This window comes from Hemibagrus wyckioides, linkage group LG11 (genome assembly GCF_019097595.1).
Source record: "Hemibagrus wyckioides isolate EC202008001 linkage group LG11, SWU_Hwy_1.0, whole genome shotgun sequence".
Taxonomy (NCBI): Eukaryota; Metazoa; Chordata; class Actinopteri; order Siluriformes; family Bagridae; genus Hemibagrus; species Hemibagrus wyckioides.
In genome coordinates, this window is record NC_080720.1 from 33,293,352 (window position 1) to 33,305,851 (window position 12,500).

The 12,500-nt window shown below is 45.3% G+C and overlaps 1 protein-coding gene across 9 annotated transcripts in view; it reads left to right on the top strand.

The window, feature by feature from the left end:
* The window catches only part of rptor (regulatory associated protein of MTOR, complex 1), a 90,030-nt gene that overhangs the window by 61,970 nt on the left and 15,560 nt on the right, over window positions 1–12,500 (top strand). For 5 of the 9 annotated variants that reach the window (XM_058402257.1, XM_058402259.1, XM_058402260.1 and 2 more), the window contains exons 19-29: window positions 1,394–1,514; window positions 1,634–1,780; window positions 2,350–2,505; window positions 4,569–4,687; window positions 5,432–5,535; window positions 5,615–5,789; window positions 5,995–6,105; window positions 8,719–8,824; window positions 11,125–11,239; window positions 11,376–11,500; window positions 12,091–12,192. In XM_058402257.1, coding sequence (XP_058258240.1) covers window positions 1,394–1,514; window positions 1,634–1,780; window positions 2,350–2,505; window positions 4,569–4,687; window positions 5,432–5,535; window positions 5,615–5,789; window positions 5,995–6,105; window positions 8,719–8,824; window positions 11,125–11,239; window positions 11,376–11,500; window positions 12,091–12,192 — 1,381 coding nt within the window. Of the gene's footprint in view, window positions 1–1,393; window positions 1,515–1,633; window positions 1,781–2,349; window positions 2,506–4,568; window positions 4,688–5,431; window positions 5,536–5,614; window positions 5,790–5,994; window positions 6,106–8,718; window positions 8,825–11,124; window positions 11,240–11,375; window positions 11,501–12,090; window positions 12,193–12,279; window positions 12,346–12,500 lie in introns of all 9 variants that reach the window. The other 4 variants (XM_058402254.1, XM_058402256.1, XM_058402255.1 and 1 more) reach the window with 2 other exon arrangements.

Below are 12,500 nucleotides of genomic sequence, written 5' to 3' on the forward strand. Positions count from 1 at the left end.
ATCAGTGTTACCTGTGTGTGTGTGTGTGTGATCAGTGTTACCTGTGTGTGTGTGTGTGTGTGATCAGTGTTACCTGTGTGTGTGTGTGTGTGATCAGTGTTACCTGTGTGTGTGTGATCAGTGTTACCTGTGTGTGTGTGTGTGTGATCAGTGTTACCTGTGTGTGTGTGTGTGTGATCAGTGTTACCTGTGTGTGTGTGTGATCAGTGTTACCTGTGTGTGTGTGTGTGTGATCAGTGTTACCTGTGTGTGTGTGTGTGTGATCAGTGTTACCTGTGTGTGTGTGTGTGTGTGATCAGTGTTACCTGTGTGTGTGTGTGTGTGTGTGATCAGTGTTACCTGTGTGTGTGTGTGTGATCAGTGTTACCTGTGTGTGTGTGTGTGTGTGATCAGTGTTACCTGTGTGTGTGTGTGTGTGATCAGTGTTACCTGTGTGTGTGTGATCAGTGTTACCTGTGTGTGTGTGTGTGTGTGTGTGTGATCAGTGTTACCTGTGTGTGTGTGTGTGTGATCAGTGTTACCTGTGTGTGTGTGTGTGTGATCAGTGTTACCTGTGTGTGTGTTTGTGTGTGATCAGTGTTACCTGTGTGTGTGTGTGTGTGTGTGTGATCAGTGTTACCTGTGTGTGTGTGTGTGATCAGTGTTACCTGTGTGTGTGTGTGTGTGTGTGATCAGTGTTACCTGTGTGTGTGTGTGTGTGATCAGTGTTACCTGTGTGTGTGTGTGTGTGATCAGTGTTACCTGTGTGTGTGTGTGTGTGATCAGTGTTACCTGTGTGTGTGTGTGTGATCAGTGTTACCTGTGTGTGTGTGTGTGTGTGATCAGTGTTACCTGTGTGTGTGTGTGTGATCAGTGTTACCTGTGTGTGTGTGTGTGTGTGTGATCAGTGTTACCTGTGTGTGTGTGTGTGTGATCAGTGTTACCTGTGTGTGTGTGTGTGATCAGTGTTACCTGTGTGTGTGTGTGTGTGATCAGTGTTACCTGTGTGTGTGTGTGTGATCAGTGTTACCTGTGTGTGTGTGTGTTTGTTCAGTGTTACCTGTGTGTGTGTGTGTGTGTGTGTGATCAGTGTTACCTGTGTGTGTGTGTGTGTGTGATCAGTGTTACCTGTGTGTGTGTGTGTGTGTGTGTGTGTGTGTGTGTGTGATCAGTGTTACCTGTGTGTGTGTGTGTGTGATCAGTGTTACCTGTGTGTGTGTGTGTGTGTGTGATCAGTGTTACCTGTGTGTGTGTGTGTGATCAGTGTTACCTGTGTGTGTGTGTGTGATCAGTGTTACCTGTGTGTGTGTGTGTGTGTGTGATCAGTGTTACCTGTGTGTGTGTGTGTGTGTGTGTGTGATCAGTGTTACCTGTGTGTGTGTGTGTGATCAGTGTTACCTGTGTGTGTGTACAGGAGCTGGTGGTGGCTCTGAGTCACCTGGTGGTTCAGTATGAGAGTAACTTCTGCACAGTCGCTCTGCAGTTTATGGAGGAGGAGAAGAACTATGCAGCGCCCTCACCTGCTAACACTACAGGTGCGCACACACACACACACACACGCACCTGTACCATTAATCTTTCTCAGGTAATCTATGAATCACGGCTGTAACGATGTCAGAAATGACATGAAACGAGCGTCTCTTTGTCACGTCAGAGGCAGGAAACGTGACTCCAGTGAGGGAGCGGGACAGTCCAGCGGTGCCTCGACTCCGCCCAGTTAACTCCTACACCAACATCCGAGCGGCCAGCAGTGTCCGCAACCTCAACAAGAGCCTCCAGAACCTCAACCTCAACGAGGAAGGCCAGTCCCACACGCAGAACGTCCATGTGTTCCTCACGCTCTCACCGTGTTTACTGCTTTGATCTTTAATCATTTATTACATGGTAGTAGTGATGTAACTACAGTGTAATTACCGCTGGTGTAACTCTAGTAACTGCATTAATGTTTAATATCACTTTAAAGTCCTTAATGATGATGTTATAAACAAACTATTCAAATTAGATCTGCGCCACACCTACCCTGGTCTATGAATATGCAAATCTGACCACGCCCCTCACCCTCTAATTAGTAGCCCTGATATCTGAGACACGCTCATTATTAACTGCTCATATTAGTCAGGTGTAGCTCACAGGTATCGTTACCATAGCAACCGCCATCTCTCCGTCGTATGTCATCATATGTCCTTTTTCATCTTATTCCTTTTCTTTCTTTCTTTCTTTGAACCATATTCCTTCTTTCTTTCTCCTTTTTCTCTTTTTCCATCTATCCTCTCTTGTTTTCTTTTTTCTTTTTCTCATTACATTGTACAGTTTTTGATGCAGTGTCTAATAACATTCTGTGTCTGTGTGTGTGTTTGTGTGTGTGTGTAGGTGGCCCCGTGACCTTCTCCCCCGGTAACCTGAGCGCCAGCAGCAGTGCCAGCAGCACCCTGGGCAGCCCCGATAATGACGAGTTCCTCCTGTCCTTCGAGACCATTGATAAGATGCGGAGGGTCAGCTCATACTCATCCCTCAACTCCCTCATCGGTGAGACCCGCCCTCCTCTCACCTGATTGGTGGATCAGGTGTTGATGAATTCTCTCGAACAGCAGCTCTGACCGTAGCGCAGGTTTACATTAACGCTCTCATACTTTATCATTTCCATAGCAACGGCTCCTTCACAGGGACGTGTACAGCAGATGCTCTACATCACTGCATTTTAAAAATGTTAATGTAACTATAAAGAGATAAAAAATTACAGCTCATCGTTTTTTAATCCGTTTATTTAAAATACTGAGATCGTATGGACTGACTAGCTTTTTTTTTTTTTTACCCTGAAGTCTTCGCAGTGGCACTTTGTTATGAGGAAGATTAGATACTCGCGCACACACACACACACACACACACACACACACACTCACTCTTAACTCATAACTGCAGTAAAGTGTCTGAGTTCTCAGTGTCTTGCTACACGTTATCAATAATAAATACACCCTCCTCATCTGAGGTGCTTTCAGGTGTGTGTGTGTGTGTGTCACTCAGCCGCAGTGTTTTTACGAGGCTCTTTATCAGAAGCGTTAGACAGCATAGATGTGTTTCTCCTCTCTTTAGCTTTTTTCTCTTTTCTCTTTCATCTATTATCCAATCAGAACGCTCCCTGAGCTTTTATCCTATCAGCATTCTGCTCCACTTTACAGCCTCAACACACACTCATGCTTTTACACTCCTGTTATGTTCTGTCTGTCTGTCTGTCTGTCTGTCTGCCTGCCCATCTCTCTGCCTGCTTGCCTTCCTGTCTGTTCATCTGTCTTCCTGTCTGTCTGTAAGTCTGTCTATCTGTCTGTCTGCCTGCTTGCCTACCTGTCTGTCTCCCTGCCTGTCTGTCTATCTGTCTGCCTGTCAGTCTGTCTGTCTGTCTGCATGTTTGTCTGTCTATCTGTCTGTCTGTCTATCTGTCTGCCTCCCTGCCTATAAAAATATACCATGATTGATCACACACACACACACACACACACAATGAATACAGGAATCTCTGCAGTGTTTATTAACCTGCTGGTGAACTGTGCTGTAGCTGCATCAGTATTCCTGGTCTGTGTGTGTGTGTGTGTGTGTGTGTGTGTGTGTGTGTGTGTGTGTGTTTTCGTGCTGGGGAGGACGGGATGTTCCCACACACTTCCTGAGCTCCGCATCCCGACTCACTGTTCACTCTGTCAGCTCTATGACATCTCTGAGAGAGAGACAGAGCAAGAGAAAGAGATGGAGATAGAGAGGGGGAAGAGAGAGACAGAGAGAGAGAGAGTAGAAAGACAGTGTGTGAGAGAGAGAGAGAGAGAGAGAAAGAAAGAGGGAGAGAGATGGCGAGTGAGAGATGGAGAGACAGACAGAAAGAGTGGGATGGAGAGAGACAGACAGAAAGAGAGAGAGGAAAAGGGAGAGAGGGAGGGATGGAGAGAGGGAGGGATATGTGCAACATTTCAACAAAAAGAAGTTGCAGAAAGTCTGGATTTTTCTGAGATTAAAGTCAGAGCATCTATGCTAGCTTAGCTTTGATGCTAGAATACCTGCTTCAGGTTTATCTGTAGAAAGTGTGTGTGTGTGTGTGTCTGAGTTCAAGAAGTTCTCCAGACTGAATGCGAGGGAACATGGCAACATTCTGTGAATGTCAATGACTGTGGAAGCGCAGCAAGCTCAGAGGCTTTCCTACAACACACACACACACACACACACACACACACACACACACACGGTACAGCATGCCAGTGTGGACAGGAAAGCCTGGGGATCTGATCAGGTCGATAAAGGAATGAAGCAAAGTGGACTGCTGTGTGTGTGTGTGTGTGTGTGTGTGTAACCAAATCAGTTAGGTTACTATGAAACTATGTCCAGCTGAAAACAAACACAGTGTGTCCTGGGAGAGGATAAATGCTAAACATTCACTCCGACTCTCTCTTTCTGTGGTGTGTGAAATGCTGAAATGTTTCAGCCTGATATTGTGTTGTGTTTTTGGGTTTAGTCGATAATTTATACCAATTAAATTACACAAATAATATAACTCTCTCTCTCTCTCTTTCTCTCTCTCTCTCTCTCTCTGTCTCTCTCTCCCTCTGCAGGTGTGTCCTTTAACAGTGTGTACACACAGATCTGGCGTGTGTTATTACACCTGGCCGCTGATCCGTTCCCTGAGGTGTCTGACTTGGCCATGAAGGTGCTGAACAGCATTGCCTATAAGGTACACGATGTCACTTCCTGCTGTTCTAATTCACTTCCTCTGTGTCACGACCTTTACTACTGGAACAAACATGCTTCATTAACACAAGCATCATGCACACCAACGTTCATCTGACCATCTGACCTTTCTCTCTGCTAATCATTTAATCATCCCCTCTCTCTTTCTCACACACACACACACACACACACACACACCTCATACTTCTCATATCTCATACTCTGAGGCTTGTTCTCTTTTAAGTGTTCATTTTAAAGTTCTTTTTCTTCTAATAAACCACACACACACACACACACAGCTGGAGAAGCAAGTTAATGGGATTTCTATGCTAATGTGCTGCTAGTTTGGAGTGTGTGGCACTGCGGTGTGTGTGTGTGTGTGTGTTGTATGTGTGTGAGAGAGACTTGGATTTAGACTGACTGTGAAGGCATGTCGTCAAGTGCGGGAATCTTTTCTGCAGCCTTTCTGTGTCAGATCAGTGTGATTGGTGTGTGTGTGTGTGTGAGAGAGAGAGACAGAAACAAGATTGGATGTGACATGATCCAGGTGTCCTACCTGTCCTTCATGTCACTCCTTTATCAGATTGATCACGGTGACGTCATTGCTGATGATTCAGAGGTGTGTGTGTGTGTGTGAGACAATGTAGTTATACGGCAATGATGTAATTAAGCACTGAAATATATTCAGTAGCAAAGTGTAAGACTGCTGTATTACCTCTGCGTTGATTGTGTGTGTGCCTGTTTGCAGGCTACGATGAATGCTCGGCCGCAGAAGATCCTCGACTCGGGTTCTCTCACCCAGTCAGCACCCGCCAGTCCAACCAGCAAGGGGACACTCATACACCAAGCAGGGTAAGATACACACACACACACACACACACACACACACACACACACACACCTCCTCTAACTGCTCTCTGTGTCCTCACAGAGGGTCTCCACCCATCCCAGGTGTGTCCAGTTCCAGCCTCACCAACGATGTGCCAAAGCCTCCTCAAGCCCCGCCCACACGCCCCCCCTACACGCCCACTCTGGGCTCTCAGGCTCCGCCCCATTCACACCAATTCCCACGATCACGCAAAATGTTTGACAAGGGACCTGACCAGGTGTGACTCCGCCTACTGTTACAATTTATTCAGCTAAGTTAAATATTACAGTGTTTTAAATTAGGATTCATTTGAATATTCATTTATTAATTAATTAATTTACATTTAATTCGTGTCCCGTCTCTATGTGTGCCTGTGTGTCTCTTGTCCTCTGATCTCTTTTGTGTGTGTGTGTGTGTGTGTGTGTGTGTGTGTGTGTGTGTAGATGGCAGAGGATGGGGATGAGACTCCCGCTCACAGGAACTTCATCAGTGTGACTCTGCAGACCGGATTGTGTGACTGGAGCGCCAAGTACTTTGCACAACCTGTCATGAAGGTTCATAAACACACACACACACACCTGATTGGCTTGTTGTTGATTAATTCTCTGTAACAGAAGCCCTGACAGTAGTGCAGCTGAACATTACAGGTTAATAAGAATGCTCTGGTTCTCTATTTCATGGTGTTGTTTTATCCGCTCTTTGAGACTTATTTTCCTAAAACAGCGCTTTCTGAAATGATTTATTCATCTTAAAATGCAGCAAGCGATAATTTTATTTATTCTAATATAACACATCGCATGTGTTCCTTTAAGAAGTGTGTCGTTAAATCCTTCCTGTCGGAGCTAACTATAGGAGCAATGTTAGCGCTTAACCTATAATCATAAGTTTGAAATCATTTCAGGGCGTTATTATACACGTGTTTTCAGGTGAAAGCACAATGCTAGTGGCACTATAACCGTATAACCCAGAGCCGGAGCTGCGCTTCATTATTAATGTCACGCGTGAGAGAGATTGTGAGAGAGAAAAGGAAAGAGAGAAGAAAAAGTCAGTGAGAATTAAAAACATGCTGCTGAGAGAGAAAGGAGAGCCTGACTTTCATTATCACTCCAAGCCTCCCTCTCTCTCTCTCTCTCTCTCTCTCTCTGTAATATTGAGAGATCTCCGTCGCTTTGCTGGGAGATAAACTCATCTCGGATCTTCTCATTGCAGCTTTTCTTTTTTCTGCTGGAAAAAGTCGAACAGAACACCTCTTTATATCGGTCACCTTTATTTTGTGGTTCAGAGGAAAAGGCTTTAAGGCGTGCAGACTGGTGCTCGGCAAGGTCAAGCAGGATTTCTGTGTAAATGTCATTTACATATTTATTAAAATTCATTACAGTGGTTTATATCTGAAAATAAGAGGGTTTTTTTGCTGTAGGACCGTTAGGAAATTAAAGGTGATTGGAAAAGCCCTGAGAACTGTTTTCTAAAGATTTTCAGTATGTGAACACCAGGGGGAGTCTGGGGAGCGTAGGGAGTCTGTGGAGCGTAGGGAGTCTGTGGAGCGTAGGGAGTCTGGGGAGCGTAGGGAGTCTGTGGAGCGTAGGGAGTCTGGGGAGCGTAGGGAGTCCGTGGAGCGTAGGGAGTCCGGGGAGCGTAGGGAGTCCGGGGAGCGTAGGGAGTCCGGGGAGCGCAGGGAGTCTGTGGAGCGTAGGGAGTCCGGGGAGCGCAGGGAGTCCGGGGAGCGTAGGGAGTCCGTGGAGCGTAGGGAGTCCGGGGAGCGTAGGGAGTCCGGGGAGCGTAGGGAGTCCGGGGAGCGCAGGGAGTCCGGGGAGCGCAGGGAGTCCGGGGAGCGCAGGGAGTCTGTGGAGCGTAGGGAGTCTGTGGAGCGTAGGGAGTCCGGGGAGCGCAGGGAGTCCGGGGAGCGTAGGGAGTCCGGGGAGCGTAGGGAGTCTGTGGAGCGTAGGGAGTCCGGGGAGCGCAGGGAGTCCGGGGAGCGCAGGGAGTCCGGGGAGCGTAGGGAGTCCGTGGAGCGTAGGGAGTCCGGGGAGCGTAGGGAGTCCGGGGAGCGTAGGGAGTCCGGGGAGCGTAGGGAGTCCGGGGAGCGTAGGGAGTCCGGGGAGCGCAGGGAGTCCGGGGAGCGCAGGGAGTCCGGGGAGCGCAGGGAGTCCGGGGAGCGTAGGGAGTCCGTGGAGCGTAGGGAGTCCGGGGAGCGTAGGGAGTCTGTGGAGCGTAGGGAGTCCGGGGAGCGTAGGGAGTCTGTGGAGTGTAGGGAGTCCGGGGAGCGTAGGGAGTCCGGGGAGCGTAGGGAGTCCGTGGAGCGTAGGGAGTCCGGGGAGCGTAGGGAGTCTGTGGAGCGTAGGGAGTTGTGGAAACGTAGGGAGTCCAGGGAACATAAAGAGTCATGCAGAATGTAAGTAGTTGTGGGAACGTGGGGAGCCATGGGGAGTGTAAGGTGTCTGGGGAATGTAGGGAGTCCGGGGAACTCAAGGAGACCGGAGTCTTAGCAACCTAACTTAGCAACCTAACTGCACTCTGGAACCATTGGGAATGCTAGGAACATAGGAAATCCTGGGACTGTAGAGTACCCTGGTGATGTTCCTGGGAACTTATTCACTTCACAGAGTTTGTCAGTTGAATGGCATCATGATGTCCAGCACATTAGCTTCATACTGTATGTCTTGGATGTTCCCTTCAAGTCACATGACCTGTCCCCTCTCCTCTGTTGCTATGGCAACTTTTCTTTCCTCAGTTTTGGATCCATTTTCACCTTCCTGCTTTTCAGCTGAACAAAAAAAAAGGCTTGTCTTTTTTTTGTTCAAGTGAAGCCATCAAACTCCATCTCACAGGTTATACTGTAGCTGTGCGTGTGTGTGTGTGTGTGTTCTTGTTTAAGATTAAACACAAAGCACCTCAGCGTGATTGTTTTTGCTCGAGTGAAGCTGTCAAACTCAATCTTATAGTTCACTATAGTGTGTGAGAGAGAGAGTGAGTGTGTGTGTGTGTGTGTTCAGGGTTTGGTTCTTTTTCTTGGCTTATTCTTTGCAACAAGAGACAAAGAGAAAGAGAAAAAAATCAGAGGAAAGGATAAACTACTATGGCTGTATGTCTTGTGGGCGTGGTCAAAAACTCATGGCCAATGAGGTGGATTTGTCACTTTATTACATCATACCTGTTGCTCCACCCAGATCCCAGAAGAGCACGATGTGGAGAGTCAGGTGAGGAAGGAGAGAGAGTGGAGGTTTCTGAGGAACGCTGGAGTGAGACGACAGAGCCAGCGTATCACACAGAGAGGTACACAACTACACACACACACACAAACTACACACAGTACAAAAAGACGTACACGTATTACACAAAGAAGTACACAACTACACACACACTAAACAAAGAGGTACACAACTACACACACACACAACTAAACACACACAACTAAACACACACAAACAACAAACACAGTACACAGACATACACGTATTACACAAAGAAGTACACAACTACACACACACACACTAAACAAAGAGGTACACAACTACACACACACAATTAAACACACACACAACTAAACACACACACAAACTACACACAGTACAAAAAGACGTACACGTATTGCACAAAGTACACAACTACACACACTAAACAAAGAAGTACACAACTACACACACACAGTTAAACACACACACACAACTAAACACACACACAAACTACACACACAGTACACAAAGACATACACGTATTACACAAAGAAGTACACAACTACACACACTAAACAAAGAAGTACACAACTACACACACACAGTTAAACACACACACACAACTAAACACACACACAAACTACACACACAGTACACAAAGACATACACGTATTGCACAAAGAAGTACACAACTACACACACTAAACAAAGAAGTACACAACTACACACACACAGTTAAACACACACACACAACTAAACACACACACAAACTACACACACAGTACACAAAGACATACACGTATTACACAAAGAAGTACACAACTACACACACACACTAAACAAAGAGGTACACAACTACACACACACAATTAAACACACACAACTAAACACACACACACACTACACACACAGTACACAAAAACATACACGTATTACACAAAGAAGTACACAACTACACACACACTAAACAAAGAGGTACACAACTACACACACACACAACTAAACACACACACAAACTACACACACAGTACACAAAAACGTACACGTATTACACAAAGAAGTACACAACTACACACACACTAAACAAAGAGGTACACAACTACACACACACACAACTAAACACACACACACACAACTAAACACACACACAAACAACAAACACAGTACACAAAGACATACACGTATTACACAAAGAAGTACACAACTACACACACACACTAAACAAAGAGGTACACAACTACACACACACATTACACAGAAAAATTACATAACACAAGGGGAAAAGGTGTGTGTGTGTGTGTGTGTGTGTGTGTGTGTGTGTAAGTCTTAAGCTTCAAAGGCTTCAAGCTGTCGGGTTTCCCTTCTGAAGGCAGCACAGTTTCAAACAGAATGTCTAACACACACACACACACACACACACACACACACACACATACACACACACACATACGCAGTTGGTGACGTCAGAGTGGAGGCTCCCACTTCACACATGCGTCTTTTCCCTTCATCACAGAAATCATTTCTGTTTCATCCTTCACTCTGAAAAAAACATAGACTGGACTGAGTCAATAAAAGAGAGAGAGAGAGAGAGAGAGAAATGGACAAAAAGAGAGAATGAGACAGACGGACAGACAGAGAACCAGCAAAAAGGGAAGGACAGACCAAGAGACAGATACGGTGGAGAGATAGAGAGATAAAATGAGAGAGATAGACAGATACGGACAGAGAGAGGCAGAAAGAGAGGCTGAAAGACAGACAGATATGGACAGGGAGACAGACAGGCTAACCTTAGACTGAAAGACAGACAGGTTGAGAGGCAGGCAGATATGGACAGAGAGAGAGAGAGAGACCGGTTCAGAGAGACAGACAGGTTAAGAGAGAAACAGATATGGACAGAAAAAGAGAGACAGATTGAGAGACAGTCAGATATGGACAGAGAGGGAGGGAGACAGACAGGCTGAGAGTCAGACAGATATGGACAAAGAGGGACACAGTCAGATATGGACTGAGAGGGAGGGAGACAGGCTGAGAGACAGACAGATATGGACAAAGAGGGACACAGTCAGATATGGACTGAGAGGGAGGGAGACAGGCTGAGAGACAGACAGATATGGACAGAGAGGGAGACAGACAGGCTGAGAGACAGTCAGATATGGACAGAGAGGGAGACAGACAGGCTGAGAGACAGTCAGATATGGACAGAGAGGGAGACAGACAGGCTGAGAGACAGTCAGATATGGACAGAGAGGGAGACAGACAGGCTGAGAGAGACAGACAGATATGGACAGAGAGAGAAGGTAGATTTTTATTGTAATCTAACTCACCTGTAACACACAACATCACAACCTGCTGCTGAGCTATTTGATTGACAGTAGTCTTCGCCCCGCCCCCTTTGTCTAGGAATCACCCGATTGGACGATCAGATCTTCATTAACCGGAACCCTGGAGTGCCTTCAGTGGTGAAGTTTCACCCGTTTAACCCCTGCATCGCCGTCGCTGATAAAGACTCCATCTGGTACAGGAACCTAATTATTCACTACCCATAGCATCAATAGGTTTTATTTTCTTACGTGTGTGTGTGCGCGTGTGTGTGCGCGTGTGTGTGCGCGTGTGTGTGCACGTGTGTGTGCGCGTGTGTGTGTCTGATGTAGTTTTTGGGACTGGGAGAAAGGCGAGAGGTTGGATTATTTCTATAACGGGAATCCGCGCTACACTCGCATCACAGCCATGGAGTACCTGAACGGACACGACTGCTCGCTCCTCCTCACCGCCACTGGTCAGTTCACCTGTCCATCACGCTGTTGCTAAGCAACACTGTAGCCCAGTGCAGTTACAGCAAACATAATGATATAATCACACAAACAAATATTCTTTTCAATGTGTGATTATATAATTAGGGAAAGGGGATATATAATTTTAATAAAATTAAGTTTTTATTTTTTAATTGAGTTTTTTTTTATTTATGTATTATTTTTAATAATAATTTATTATTATTATTATTATTATTATTATTATTATAGATTTTTATTGCCAGGATTTTATTTATTGTACTTTTAAAAAATTAAAGAATTAAATTATAAAAATAATAATAATAATAATAATAATGATTGTTGAAAAAGCAAGAAAAAGACATAGAGACAGAATGATAACAGAGATTTATTTAACATTTTTAAGGAAAACTTTAAATTCACATTTTTAATATCTTATTTGTCTGAGGGACTTAAAAGATTTATTTTTATTTATTTTTTTAGCTATTTATATCTATTTATTTCTCCTTTTTTTACGTGTTATGTATTTAATATAAATCGTATTATTCACGTTTATTTTTTTTGATAATAATTGATTATTGTGTATATTTCCTCACAGATGATGGCGCTTTACGAATCTGGAAGAACTTTGCTGACCAGCGGAACCCCGAGATGGTGACGGCGTGGCAGGGTCTCTCAGACATGCTGCCCACCACACGAGGTTTGTAGAAACACACACACACACACACACACACACGAGCCGTTGTTGTTGCTGATCTTGCCTCGTCTTGTCCCTCCATGCTGTCAGTGTGTGGAAAAGCGTTTTGGAATTGCAGCGTGAGTCGGGACTCTAGAGAGAACCCCGGCTGCTCTGGTATGGACGCAGATGGACATTTACTCAATAATCAGTTTGTTTTGTTTTTGTTTGTTTGTTTGTTTTTCAGAAAAAGTAGCTTTTTGCCTTTTTTTTTAACCTGCAGAAGTCCAGCGTTTTTGTTGTCGTGTCTAGAAACCAGTACAGAAGTTTCT